Source organism: Podarcis melisellensis, assembly GCF_964234715.1.
Source record: "Podarcis melisellensis genome assembly, chromosome: 6".
Taxonomy (NCBI): Eukaryota; Metazoa; Chordata; class Lepidosauria; order Squamata; family Lacertidae; genus Podarcis; species Podarcis melisellensis.
Genome location: NC_138538.1, coordinates 41,297,627 through 41,311,252, shown reverse-complemented (window position 1 = coordinate 41,311,252; position 13,626 = coordinate 41,297,627). Strand labels below are relative to the sequence as shown.

The following is a 13,626-nucleotide window of genomic DNA, read 5'->3' as shown; positions in this document are numbered from 1 at the left end:
AGGTTAAGAACAGTTTCAGGTTAGGAACAGACCTCTGGAATGAATTAAGTACTTAACCTGAGGTACCACTGTAGTTCCAACTATTTCAATTTTTTCTTTTATGCTCCTATGACAGTAGCCTTGTGGCAGCTCTACCCCATTAGGTTTAATTCAGCTGAGCTCAGTTCACCCTGACCAACCATTATTATGCAAGAAACAGACTCAGATAATGTTAATTAACATTATTGTTAATACGGGATTTGTAGACAAGCACTCTCATTCCTTGCACCAAAATTAGACCACAGCTAGAAAACTGCCCCAAGTGTTGATGTTCTCAGTGCATTTCCCTCACTGTTTGCACAGCTAGCACGTAGCTAGATTAAAATATGTAGACCAAGGATAGGCAACCTAAGGCCCATGGGCAGCATGTGGTCCAATCGCCTTCTCAGTCTGGCCCATGGACGGTCCAGGAAACGGGTTAGGGGGCGCAAATCCACGGGTTAGGGGGCGCAAATTACTTGCCTTGCCCTGGGTGCTGACAACCCACGCTACGCCACTGCATCTCTGGGTTATTTGTGGGGCCTGCCTGGTGCTTTTAGAATGTGTGCTTTTATTTAAAATGCATCTCTGGGTTATTTGTGGGGTATAGGAATTCATTCATTGCCCCCCTCAAATATAGTGCAGCCCACCACATGGTCTGAGGGACAGTGGACAGGCCCACGGCTGAAAAAGGTTGCTGACCCTTTTAGATGTAGACTATCCAAACAAATGGATAAAAAGGAGGACCTCAATACCAGGTGAATGTCAAATATCTTGTCTTGTCAAATATCAAAGGCTACTTTCTCTGTTGACATTCCAAAGCTTGCTAAACATTATGAAGATCCTCCTGGCTGATTGAAGAGTGTGTGTATAAAATGAAGTATAAAATGGTGAATAAGTATAAAATGGTGAGTAATATATTTCACCAGTTCTGGAGGGAACAGCTTTTGACTGAAAGCAAAAGTCAAACAACTGACGTACAGATTAAGTTGCTTACATCAATATTGTACATGCAATAGTGACCAGAACTATCCTGTTTTCTTCCTGAGCTTGTCAAAATTAGAGTTTTTCAGAGAGGATTGTGTTCATTTTCCTTCTTGGGGTGGGCAGGCTGCTCAGAGTGGAGAGAGACTCATCTCACTTGGCAGAGGAAAGTAGAACGCTCGCCCACAGGAGGTGGTGGACTCTCCTTCCTTGGAAGTTTTTAAGCAGAAGTTGGACGGCCATCTGTTACAGATCCTTCCGTTGAGATTCCTGCATTTCAGGGGGTTGGACCAGATGACCCTCAGAGTCCCTTCCAACTCTACAATTCTGTGAATTTGTTGAACACCCCACCTGTGCAATCCGTGTCTATAGAAGACATTGCTATTGTTAAGGCGCTTTTGCTGAGTCAGCTGTGTCCCACAGTTTTGGAACTTCTCCCTGATTTGCTGTTCATGGCATTGCCGGAGGTAACAAGCAAACCCAGATACTATGTGTTTGGCCTGCCTGGCCTGGTTAGGATGCAGAGACAGCCAGGCCAGTGCTAGATATTGCGGCTCTGTGCTGCTGTTTTGTTAACATATGCTTTGTGGTTTTATTTTAGGACTTCATTGTAAATTGTACCTGTTTTAATTGGGATGCTTTTGTGACCAGCCCTGGGTTTAAATAAGCAAACAAAAAACCAAAACAAATCAAGAACCCCACCCCAACAAACCAAAGGAAACAGAGTGCTTCTCTGCTCAAACATGACACACTGTTGTCAAAGTCTTGGCACCAGATTTTAGAATTGTATGGCTTGGGGAATAGAGTAGTAAGTTGCCTAAATGGGGGAATGCAGATTCCCCCCCACACACACATATGCCCCTGAGTAAGTAAATTTGAAAGGGTACTGTAGATCAAAGAAGCCTTGCTTCATGACAGCAGTCCTCATTTAGGAAGTTACTTAAGCATGCATTTAATTTAAACATGGGAATTAGGCCCCATTTACTCAATGGAGCTAAAGCACATGATTAAAGTTAAACAGAAGATTAAGTGCTGTGCTCAATGACACCATGGCTGCCAAGAGCAAGTGTTTAAAAGCCATCAAGAAGGCCCCTAAAACCAGGAGCTTGAAGGATTAAACTGTATCCTCCTTGCTTCTGCTGTCAAGAAAATGTCTCCTAGGAGGTGCCCAGCTTAATACAGTTGTGTTTTATAGGGGAAGACCCAAAAAGAAGAGGCTTGCATTTTGCCAGATGAGGCAAACTTGCAGCCAGCATCGGACTTTAAGGCTAATCCCTTTCTCACTTAGAAAAATAAATTCCAGTGCTAGCCTTTTCACACTCATCGTGTTTTATTAAGCACTGCTGTGATCAGTTTAGGGAAACTGGCCAAGAGCTGAGCTAACAATTCAAGTGTGGTCTGTTCCAAGACGAAGTTCTATATATTGGACATGAAGAAGGCAGCAGGGGAAATTTTGAAATGTAGTTTTTTTAAATGAATTGTGTTATATATTTTGTATGTTTTATTTGTCAGCTGCCTCAAGAGGGCTTTCCCCCCTTCTGTGAAAGGTGTTGTAAAAACTTTAAAAAATAAATAAATACATAAATGAATCTTGTCCTGGGAAGATTCAGGTGACCTGGGATGAAAGGTTAAAAGTTCTCATGGGAAGCAGGTCACCTACAGTGTCCAGCCAGAGTCAAATTACACCATGGCGTGAGGGTTGGGAGTGGTAAATAATACTGGAAAATGGAATATCATCTCCCCTTCATGAGACTGCAGGCAACCCCCTCTTGAGCTAATAGGTACCACATGCAGAAGTGAATCTCACATTGCTGGCAGATTGCTAAGGCTGGGACTGCATCTGTCCCATGCCCTTTTAATTTTTAATGACAGCCTTTCCATTGTACACCTTGAGCAACACTGAGTTATTTGCTGTTGTTACCTGCAGCAGGCTTGCTGTAAGTCGTAAGGGAAATGTGTTGGTTTTCCCTATTCTCTCTGATCAACTCAAGGGCCAAGGCCTCCCTCCTGCTAAAGGGAGTTGGCACCGTTGTGTTTACAGCACTCTGGCATCTTGTATGCACTGCTCCCTGGGCTTTTTAAAGCTTGCTAATGCAGCATATTCTGCATTAGATGATTACTGCTGAAAAGTGACTGGAATTTCCCCACCAGCATTTCAGTTCTTAATTGATGAACCCAACCTCAGGTTGTAAAAAGAAAGGAGTAGGATTCTTAATCCCTGGAGGGATGGGCTTTTGCACAGGAAAGCCCTAGGCAACTTTCCTCTGCAAAGCTCTGTCTATGCCCTTGATCTTATGCTGTTGAACTCTTGACATCAGATCTGCTGAAACCCTTTTGCTGTTCCAGAATTTTGGCCCCTGCTCCCCCAGCATACACACCAACTTACCATCTTCTAGGCCAGGGGCAGCTCACAGAGTATCCTATGGCTATTACTGGACTCCAGGTTCCATTGGTCCCAGCCAGCATGGCCAATGGTCAGGGATAATGAGAGACACAGTCCAACAACATTTGGAAGTCACCACATTGTCTCTTCTTGTCCTAAACCTAGCCCAGCTCTGTAAAAAAAAAAAAAAAATGGCAATCTATCTTCCTCCTTTTCCCTTCTTTGCAATCCTGATTCGGTCCTCTATTAAGAGAGGTGCAAAGTCATTCCCAAGTCTGTTTATTTGACCATTGTTGGCTTACTGATAGGGGCTCATTCATACATGTCTGGAAGTTAAGCAAAGGGCTGGACATGTTTTCAGAACTCAGAAATTTCAGACCAATTTATTGGGAGGAAGGTGAGTGTAGCATTGTAACTCATGTTGAGGAACCAGTGATCCACATTGCTGACAGGGATTGGAGAACAATGGGCCAGCCCTTTCTGATGGATGGGTATTCTGGATGGATGTGACCTACCAAATACAGCCAGATCACCAGGCTGAAGGCCCCACCTCCAGGAGAGGAAATTTTGGATATATTTCATCTAGAAGAAACAGCCCTTGGACCCCAGGTTCATCATATCTCATGGCAACTCCAAGAAAGAAGAAAATGGTGCTACTCTAGAATAGCTGCTCAAGGAAGGTTCTGCATAATATACATACCCCATGTCATATTGGAGAGAGTTCCTTGCCACTGTAGGCCCACTTAGTGAGAAGGTTGGGTGTCCATGGAAGATTGCCTTAAGTTGTTCACTGCAAGCAGCAAAAAGAGTACGTCCAGACTCGCTTCCTACTGTGGGTGTGGGAATATCCCAAGGCAGGAAAAAGGAACCTCTCCAGACATTGTTGGACTCCAACTCTACTTATCCATCTGCACTGGCCACGCTGGCTGGAGCTGATGGGAGTTGGAGTCCAACCACCTATGGAGGTTCACAGATTCTCCATCCCTGTCTGAAGGGATTGATACCTTCTTATTGTGACGTGGAAAGCAAGGGAAGCTGCTGCTTAGAAGTGCCTTATGATGAACACTGTGCCCAGGGTCAGTCCCATTGTGCTGTTGGTATATGGGACTAAGGACTAACCTCCTCTCCCTCACCAGGGCCACTCATTCTGCTCCTGGTCTTAGTTGGACTATTGCCAGCTGAAAGAGCCCTGTTTTCTATCCTGCCAATTATCATCTAGGCCAGAGGGAGTTGCACTCTATACTTTTATTATTATGTAACTGTTCACCAAATTGTTGGTTATGCAGAGATCTAGTGGATGCATTTGTCATGCTTGACTGTGTGCCAGCTGGAAAAGTGGGATACGAATAAAGTGACTGTTACATCATATCTGACGGCTGCATGATCCTTTTTGTCGAGGATGGGGATCCTGTGCACTTCCAGCTGTTGCTGGATTACACATCCCATCATCCATGACTGTTAGTCATGATGATTGGGGCCGACGGGAGTTGCAGTCCAACAGCATCCAGAGTCACTTGCAGCAGTGGAGCCAATCTAGTGCTCCTGCTGGTGTGTTTGCACTGCACCAACCTTGCCCTTCTTCCTCCCGATAAGCTGCAGCAGCACCACTGATGGGAAGTCAGGTAAATGCTGCTGCCCCATCGACCACTACTGACAATGGTTCTTCTGTAGAACAGCTTCTTCCTAGGTGTTGCACCCCCTAACCCACTGCTCCATTTTTTTATTTTGCTCAACTAGGAAGAGATTTGGGGAAAGCACGCTGCCCACTGGTATGTTTCATTTGCAATTTTAATTGGCTTATCAGAGACAAAGAGGTGATGACAGAGTTAGAAAATGAAACATTTATCCTCTCCCCTTTTCCTCAACCCCTCACCCACTCCACTTGCTTTTGTCTCCTGGGATATTTTGAGCTATGCAGCGTGGAGATCAGCCACTTCAAAACGAAGAGATTCTTATTCTTTGAAACCTCTCTTACATCAAAGATTATCCCCCCATAGCCTCCCCTCCCCACTGCCCACCCCTTAGCTGAAGCAATGCTGACCTAGCATAAAGCCTTCTAGCTATGGTAGATTGGTATACAAAGGATTTTTTTTCTTTTCTTTTCTTTTTCTTACAAAAAACAGAAAAGCAGGAATTTCTTCACCCTCCCTCTTCCTCTTTTTTTTTAAACATTATTCACAAAAGTTTACAAAATAGCCTTGAAATTAAGCTCCAATCCACTTTTGAGATTCAATCCATTTTTGCTAACTGATGTTGCTAATAGATTCAAGGATGCATTCATTGTTCTGAGGACCATTATTGTTCCTTGTGATCTCATAGCCCCATAAGTTTGCCTTTCCTCCACATTCACCTTCCCTAAGGTGGTCCCCAGGAGGCAACCCATGCAGCCTACAAGAAGAGGCTCGGTGGATTTGGTTCAAGATTAGATTCTCGATGGGCAATACACATGTACACATAAGGGAAAAGCCTCTTTTTTGTATCTCCAAGGGAGCAGCATTTGCTGAACAAAACGTACATTGGTAGCAGGCTGCCAGGGGATCCACAGGCAGCCTATAAAGGGATGGTGAGATGCCAAGCTTGGTGCTTCCAAGCTCATGCTGTCTGCTCTCTGGGCACTGACTTTCTTTGCTGGAACTTTCCCTCCATAAACAATGGATTGTTCATCTTGGTATAAAGGAACATTGGTTTGGCCAAACTGGTGATTTTTGTTGGGTAAGGGGACATCCAAAGGAGACTTTTTGTTGTCTTCATCCTCCATGCTTATTGTTTTCATGGTTGAGCTTTCTCCCCCATTTATATTTGGTAATTTTTTTTAATCCACCAGAACTTCTTGCCCACCCTCTCTGGGGGGAAAAAGCTCCCAGAATCCTTCAGGAGTCTAGTGGTGTTGCTTGAACCTCCATGGCTAGGAGTGTCTCACTTTTCCTCGCTTGATCCCAGTGTTTGATATAAGTCGGATACACAACACGCACTGAAGAGGAACCTGACTTCCATGGCATGCAGGCCCCGTGGCTCCCAGGCTGTGGCTTGAGAGCACCCAAACCATAGTTGCCTATAAGGCTAATAAGCAGCAACAAAATGCAAAGAGACAGCACCAGTAGGGCACTCTGCCTGTTTTCCAGGTACTGGTATTGCGCCTCTTTAGTCCTAGCATTGACACAGGACACCTTGCTCTGCAAGGCTACGAAGGCGACATGAAGGCAGGCCCAGTATTCTGTGCTGTGGTGTAGCCGTGTGATGTTGTACATGTGGGTGCCTGTTGGGAGACGGGCCACGCTCATCATGTCCAGGCTGGGGTTGAAGCTGGACCATGTGAGGTTGGAAGAAATGGTATTGAGATGAGGTTTCCAAGCAACCAAGATGTGGTAGGCCTGGACGTCCTTCACCAGCAGCTCTAGAGTATCCTCGCTGAAGGGGAAAGAACTGTTGACCATCAAGCTGATGCTTCTTGTATCGGCACCAATGAGATTTTGAGCCATGCATGTGTACAGCCCAGCTTCTTGTGCTGTAACCTTGTGGATCTCTATTGTCCCTTCGGGGTACACTTTATACTTTCCATCTTCGGAGTAGGGCATTAGCTTGAGACCTGATGGTGTGACCCAGTATATCTCTGGCTCTGGTTCTGCCAGAGCCCTGCAGTGAAGAGAGACATCCTCACCATCGGCCACCTCCAAATGGGAAGGAAAGCTTTTGTCGGAGATGAGGGGCAAGCACCTGTCAGTCATTTCCCTGAAAGGGACGTCGCGGATGTGCTTCCTCTTTAGGTCTGGTGGCTCAGCACATAATGTGGATTGAGGCTCAATGAAGCGGATGCGGTTCTCTGTACTGTTGACCCAGCGGATGACGCAGTCACAGCGGATGGGGTTGCTATGGATACTGATCTCCTGCAGATTGGGGAGGGACTCCAGTGTCTGCTTATGCAAGGCACTTAGGGCATTGTTGTTGAGCATGAGGGTCTCCATCTGGGGGAGGTGGTGGAAAGCACTCGGGTGAATGTAGGATAGTTTAGGGTTATTGGTCACATCCAGCTTGGTCAGTTCAGGCAGGTTGATCAAGGCAAACTTGTCAATGGAAACCAGTTCCTCCATGTTGTTGAGTCCCAGTTCCTTGAGGTGTAGCATATTTGTGAAGTCACTTTGCTTAATCCTCTGAAGAGGGTTTTTGTTCAGATCCAGGAACTTGAGACCAGGGACTTGTTGCAGCGCCCGTTTGGGGACATTGACCAGCTTGTTGTCATAGAAAGAAAGGCTCTCCAGACTTTTTAGGCCTACTAGCGCATAATCTGAAATCTCCTTCAGGTTCATTCCAGCCAGAACCAAACTCCTCAGATTGGATAGGGCCCTGAAGTTCATATCCAAAATGGCATCCACTTTGTTGCCTCCAATCATGAGGATCTCCAAACTGGGCAACACTTGGAACCAGCGGCTGTCAACTGCCCTCAGGAAGTTGGAGTTGAGGTGGAGCCGAAGGAGACTTCCAAGGCCTGAGAAGGCTTGGGGTGAAATCCTACGTATTTGATTGTGGTTAAGATAAAGCTCCTGGAGGTTTGACAGGCCCGGGAAGCTGTTGTCAGGCAGTTCAGCCAGCTGGTTCTCTTCCAGGTGAAGGCTCAGCAACTGGGGCACATTCTTCAGGCCGAAGTCCAAAACGTCTGAGAAGCTGTTCTGTGACAAATCTAGCTCTGTCAGGTTTTTCAGATAGTCCAGCTCGCTCTGCTCGACCTTGGCAATATTGTTACTTTGCAAGAGAAGAATCTGCGTCCCCTCTGGCAAGCTTTCAGGCACTGTGGAGATAAACAAATCATTACAGTCAACTGTGGCTGCTTCCCTATACACAGACCTGGGCGTGTACCATGGCCTGATCTGGCAGACACATTGCAGTGGGCATTTGACCTTCCAGGGCACAACAGGGATTGCAGTGGTGGTTGCCATACAGATGAGAAGCAAGTTCAGTTGGAAGTGTCTCATTTTCAACTGGCAAGTCCAACTTCCATGCAAGGTGTAAGCTTTTACAGGACACATTTGGAACTCAACATAAGCAAAAACAAAACCCAGAAACGGGAACGAGCAGACAGCAAAAATCCACTGCCCTGCCACCCCTGGAAGCTTCCACAGAAGTTGTTGTTCCTGAGGGAGGGTGCTGTGCTAGGGGTAGGAGGCTTCCTCAGCTAAAGAGGTCATCATAATGGGCCTTGTGGTCCTTCTTTTTCTAATCAGAGCTTCTCCTTTTCCTCCTCCATAAGTGGTTCATTTTTTCTCTGGCTTGCATCGTTCAGACTTCTTCTTAAGGCTGCACCTGAAAGAGATAAACGAAAAAACTTTCTGTAAGAAACGAAATTCACAAGCTAGCAACACACAAGAGTCAAAGCTTAGCATGCCATCGTGGAGATTTCATACAGAGCTGCTGTAAGTGTGGCAGAGGCAGTGTTTCAGAACTGTGTGTGTTCTGCATGTGTCCATCACGGGTTGACATTCTGTGAAAATTGTTTGACCAAAAAGGCCTCATGGCTTGCTAACGGCTTTCCATACTGTGTTTTAATGTTTGCCTGTTTCCTCTTCCCACCCATGATCCACTGCCTACAGCCAAGTCTTATGATACTACTGCATTTGTGCCTGTCCTTTTGACAGAGAACAATGCCTGCAGGATTTACATTCTTAAAATCCAGTACTCAACCAGGGAATTGTGTCTGTGTGCGCTGGAGGGGTGGGGGCGGGCAGCAGCAGATTGACAGGGCTTGGAGGGTAGTTCGCCCAGGAGTCACTGACTGTGGAAGACAGGCCCAGCACAGAAAGTTAGAGGGCACCACTTGTCACCTGCATTTCTTAGCTCTCCAGTGTATCTGCAGTTCATTTGGGGAGATGATCTTTCCCCCTCATGGCCATTTGGAGGTGGGCCTGCTCTTCTTTATGAATAGTCCCCCTAGTCTGAAGTGGCTACTCACTACATACCGGTCGGGGCTACAGCAGAAACATAAAACCCTGCAACAAACTAGTGTGCTAACTCTGTCACCTTGTCTACCCAGGTAGGACTATATAGATACTTTACAATATGAGTCCTAGCAAGAGTTTGTCCCCTTGCTCATCTTCCAACGTGGCACACACCATCAGCTGCCAATAGCACTCCTGTAACATTTACAGATGTCAAAATGGTTATCTGCTGTGGAAGAGGATAAATTGGTCATCAAAAATGTAACTCTAAAAAAACAACAGGAGTCCATTTCAGTCCATCAAGGCACTCTATAGCAAACTTTAAGGTTACAGTACTTTAAAAAGTGTTTCAAGAGGAAAAAAAATGTTTTAAGAGGAAGTTGCCAGATGGGAATTCAGTAAGAAAATTGACAGTGTGGAGTTTGGTCTCAGCAAATACTGGGAATTTGCCCGTTTTATTTTATTTTGACGATTCTTTATTCTAATGGGTCTCATCCAGGCCAACAGGCTTTTCCATGCTTATGACTGAAGTCTGTATTCCTTCCTTCCTTCCAGCTCAGCAGTTGTGTCTCTGAGCACAGTGGCCTCCAAAGTTGAGGAAACGGTGGTTTATAAATTCAGACACAACTTCAAACCACAGGTAGCACAAACCATGGTTTGCAAGCCCATTTCAAAGCACAGCTTCTGATCCTGGTTTGTTGGTTAGTCACAAACCACAGTTTGTCAGTTCAGACAAAACACAAATCCATAGTTAAACTTGCTTAACTATGATTTGCTGTAATGTTTAATTGATTTATAGCAGAAATCTACAACCAGGAAATAAAAGTTAGAATGATTTTTGCACAATCCAGAAAAAGTTATGCATGACTAAGAGATCCCTTCATTCAGTATACAGTATTTCCACACAAAAAAGGAAGAAAGAAGTGAAATGCATACACTGCAATTGCTGGGAAGAATTTCTCTGTCTGTCTGTCTGTCTGTCTGTCTGTCTGTCTGTCTGTGTCTCTCTCTTTTTAAAGGAATAGCCCACCATAGGCTTGTAGCTCAGAGAGAATATATTCTCTCTCAGTCTTGCGTGCATGTGTGCACTCATGCACACACACTTTTTTTGAGTGCAGACTGCAGTCAAGGGCTATATTGGCAGCTTGTGAGTAATGCATCAGGTTGCTCTGCTGGCAGCTTAATCAGAGAGCGATCTCCTTCCCAGGGGGTGGGGGGACATAACCTCCTTTGGAAAACCATGTCACCAACTATTATTCTGCTTCCATCTTCCCAGTGCTCCTATGATTATACTGCAACTCTCACAGACACGTTCCGTGAGAAGGTAGGATGGATAAGCCTGCTGTAAAAATCACTCTCCTTCCGTTCCCAGACCCACATTAATGGCATTCATAAGAGACACATCGCAGGCTCAAATGTGTTCTTAGTTTCACTTGTGAATTGGCTTGAAGACCCATGCGGGGATTGCTACTGGCCATTTGGATGTTTTAATACATTTATCTGCTGGCATGGCTCTAAATGCACAATCCAGCAGAAGTCAGGCTTGATCGATAGCATGCAGCAGGATGAGACAGCTGAATCTTGAGAGTGGGCAAACGGAACTGGCCCTACAATTGGACAGAATGAAGTAGCTGCCTCAGGAGACAGTTGCTGCAGCTGCTCTCTCTCTCTCTCTCTCTCTCTCTCTCTCTCTCTCTCTCTCTCTCTGTGTGTGTGTGTGTAGCAGCACATCTGCAGCCCCCCTGCTGTTCCACCTGAGCCCTCCAAGCTGTTCCCTTTCTTGAATCTAGAAAACCAGTTTCCTCCAAGAGCGCCTGGAGTATTGAAATAAGTCTCAGCTGGTACTAGCATATAAGGCATTATACAACTCAGGACCATGTTACTTCAGAGACCACATTACCCCTTAAATGCCTGGTAGGTCAGTGCAGTCTGCAGGAGAATGTCACTTTCATGTCCCCAAGATATCTGAAGGGTGATCTGTCAACACTTAAAAGCAGGGCTTATGAAGGCAGCCCTGTTTAGGGAAGTTCATAAGGACTGATGTTTTAGTGTCTTTTTAATCTCTGTTGGAAGCCACCCAGAGTGGCTGGAGAGGCCCAGCGGGAATGGACGGGGTAATAATAATAATAATAATAATAATAATAATAATAATTTATTATTAATTCATTCTGGTGTGGCTGCCCCTGTTCTGTGGAACAGCATGTATCCTGTGAAGATACAACAGGCACCCACCAGCTACACATCCCCATAAACAATTGAAGACCTTTTTGTTCAAACAAGCTTTCTCGTCTGGAATAATATTTCTCTGCCAGACCTACTCTGCTACAGTTTTCTGTATTGTTGCTCACTGTTTTTATTGCATTTTGTACATTGCCTTGAGATGTGTGTTGAAGGTGATTAAACAACAATGGCCAACCTAGTCATGGAGTGGGCACCCTCTTGTATTTAGCATCTGGCAGCAAAATCTCTTGGGGCAGCCTTGAGAAGAGAGGTGATTGAATGCTCTTCTCACAAAAATACATAGAAAACATGCGCACCTAGGAAACTGGCATGCCAGAGAAAAGCCTAGCCTGGAGCTCTTCTTGACACCTGCTTTTTGTGTGTCCAGAGTCTCTATTTAAAGACAATGTTTGCCTATATTTCTTGATCAGTTTTCCCCAGATCACTTTCCAGTCTCAAGGAAATGAAGGAACCTTATTCTGTACCTGCCTCCTTTAAAAGAGGAAAATACATTGTTTTGCACGATTTGGATGGATTTATGGAAGAAAACACATCCGCAGAGAGGGGAAAGAAAGATGAAGGTCCATCGAGAAGGATGTGAAAATCAATGCAGCCCACCCTTTCTTTAGTGCAGTTCCTCTGGGAGTTGGCATAATAAAAGTCAAAAGACCTTGTGGAAGGCAGCAGCGTAAATTCAAAGGATCAATTTTGGCACATGGGCCACAGCAAGGCAGTGGCATATAATCTTTACTCCGACACCCTTTATAGAGTGAGCATTGGGCCTGTAACTAACTTCTTTGGCCTTGGAAAACCACAGCCTTGTTCATTTAATTTTCCTGGAGTGCATGATGATTGCAAGTTGCATGTTTAAGCTTCATAGATGATTGGGGGTTTTGTTCTGCAAATCACAGGGTCTTTCTCTTTCTGAACCTCAAAGCCGGGAGGTGGTTTGAAGAAGAACCGTTAAACTGATCTGGAAATGCTGATCTTTTCTATTTGGAATTGGGAGTATAAAGTGAGGGTTAAAGCAAATCAGCTTTAAGGAAGCCTTTCTGAAAAGGCTCGGCATACAGTTTATTTTCAAGGCATTTATTTTTGTTCTCTCTCTCCCCACCTCCATTCTTTTTATCTTTTTGTTAATTTAGTTAAGTGCCTCTAATGTTATGTGTACATCTGGAGGTTGAAGCTCTGGGAGGGTGGAAATACAATTGGAGGTGGGTATAGGCTTATTTATTTATTTGTATTTTATTTGTTATGTGAAAAGGGCGAGGAGGGGAAGGATCCATTTATTTTGGACCAAATCTTTTGGAATACAAGTTCTTAAATTAAAATATTGCTATATAAATGTTATTTTTTAAAGAAACAACAGTGAAAACAAATTGGGACTTCTCTTTTAGGTCATCCTATGGACCAGTCAGTGCTTGCCCTCTCCTCTTTCATGGAACCTGGGTCCAGAGGAGGTCCAAGTGGCCATTGCATGGTCAGTTAAAGCCTACATCTTTGCTTTCAATCACCTGTGATATAAGACGAGTTTTAGGTGGGGAAGGGAATCACCTTCTTTCAGTGTAGGAGGACTGCATCAATTATTGTAGGAGACCTTTGTGGAAATCCTTCAGTCAGACCCATAATGTCGTTTGTACTGGCGTTGTCTTAAATGTCCTTTCTAGGTCCAAATGTGGAGGTTTGGTGAAGATGAGCTTCTAGCAAACAGTTTGTTACAGAGGAGGGGTGTGTGTGGGAGGTGGGGGTGAAGGAGGACAGTATTCTAGCAATCAAACTGTGCAGGATGACAGTTGCGTCGTCTGTCACTCCTCATTAATCATTTTGTGCTTATCACTCATTATTACTGATTCCTTGTCTGCCATTCATTGTTAACAGCCACACAAAGCATATGGGCTAGTCAATTCTGGTTATGGATTTAGCAATTTTACCTAATGGAGGAGCTGCAAAGGTAATTAGCAGGAGACCTTAGGCTAGTCCCTGCCCTGCTGAACTCTCTTGAACTAGGTTCTTTATTTAGCTTGCTTTATTTAGCTACAGGCTCCAGTTTGAATTATTATGGCCCCATTTCTCCCATTGCCATCTTTTCTGTGG

General features: G+C 44.8%; 1 protein-coding gene across 2 annotated transcripts in view; it reads right to left on the bottom strand.

Annotated features, from left to right (window-relative positions):
* Window positions 1–5,159: 5,159 nt before the first annotated feature.
* LRRN2 (leucine rich repeat neuronal 2) overlaps window positions 5,160–13,626 on the bottom strand; it is a 151,092-nt gene continuing 142,625 nt past the window's right edge. For both annotated transcript variants that reach the window (XM_081916336.1, XM_081916337.1), the window contains exon 2: window positions 5,160–8,680. In XM_081916336.1, coding sequence (XP_081772462.1) covers window positions 6,256–8,406 — 2,151 coding nt within the window. In that variant the 5' untranslated portion in view covers window positions 8,407–8,680 and the 3' untranslated portion in view covers window positions 5,160–6,255. The remainder of the gene's footprint in view (window positions 8,681–13,626) is intronic.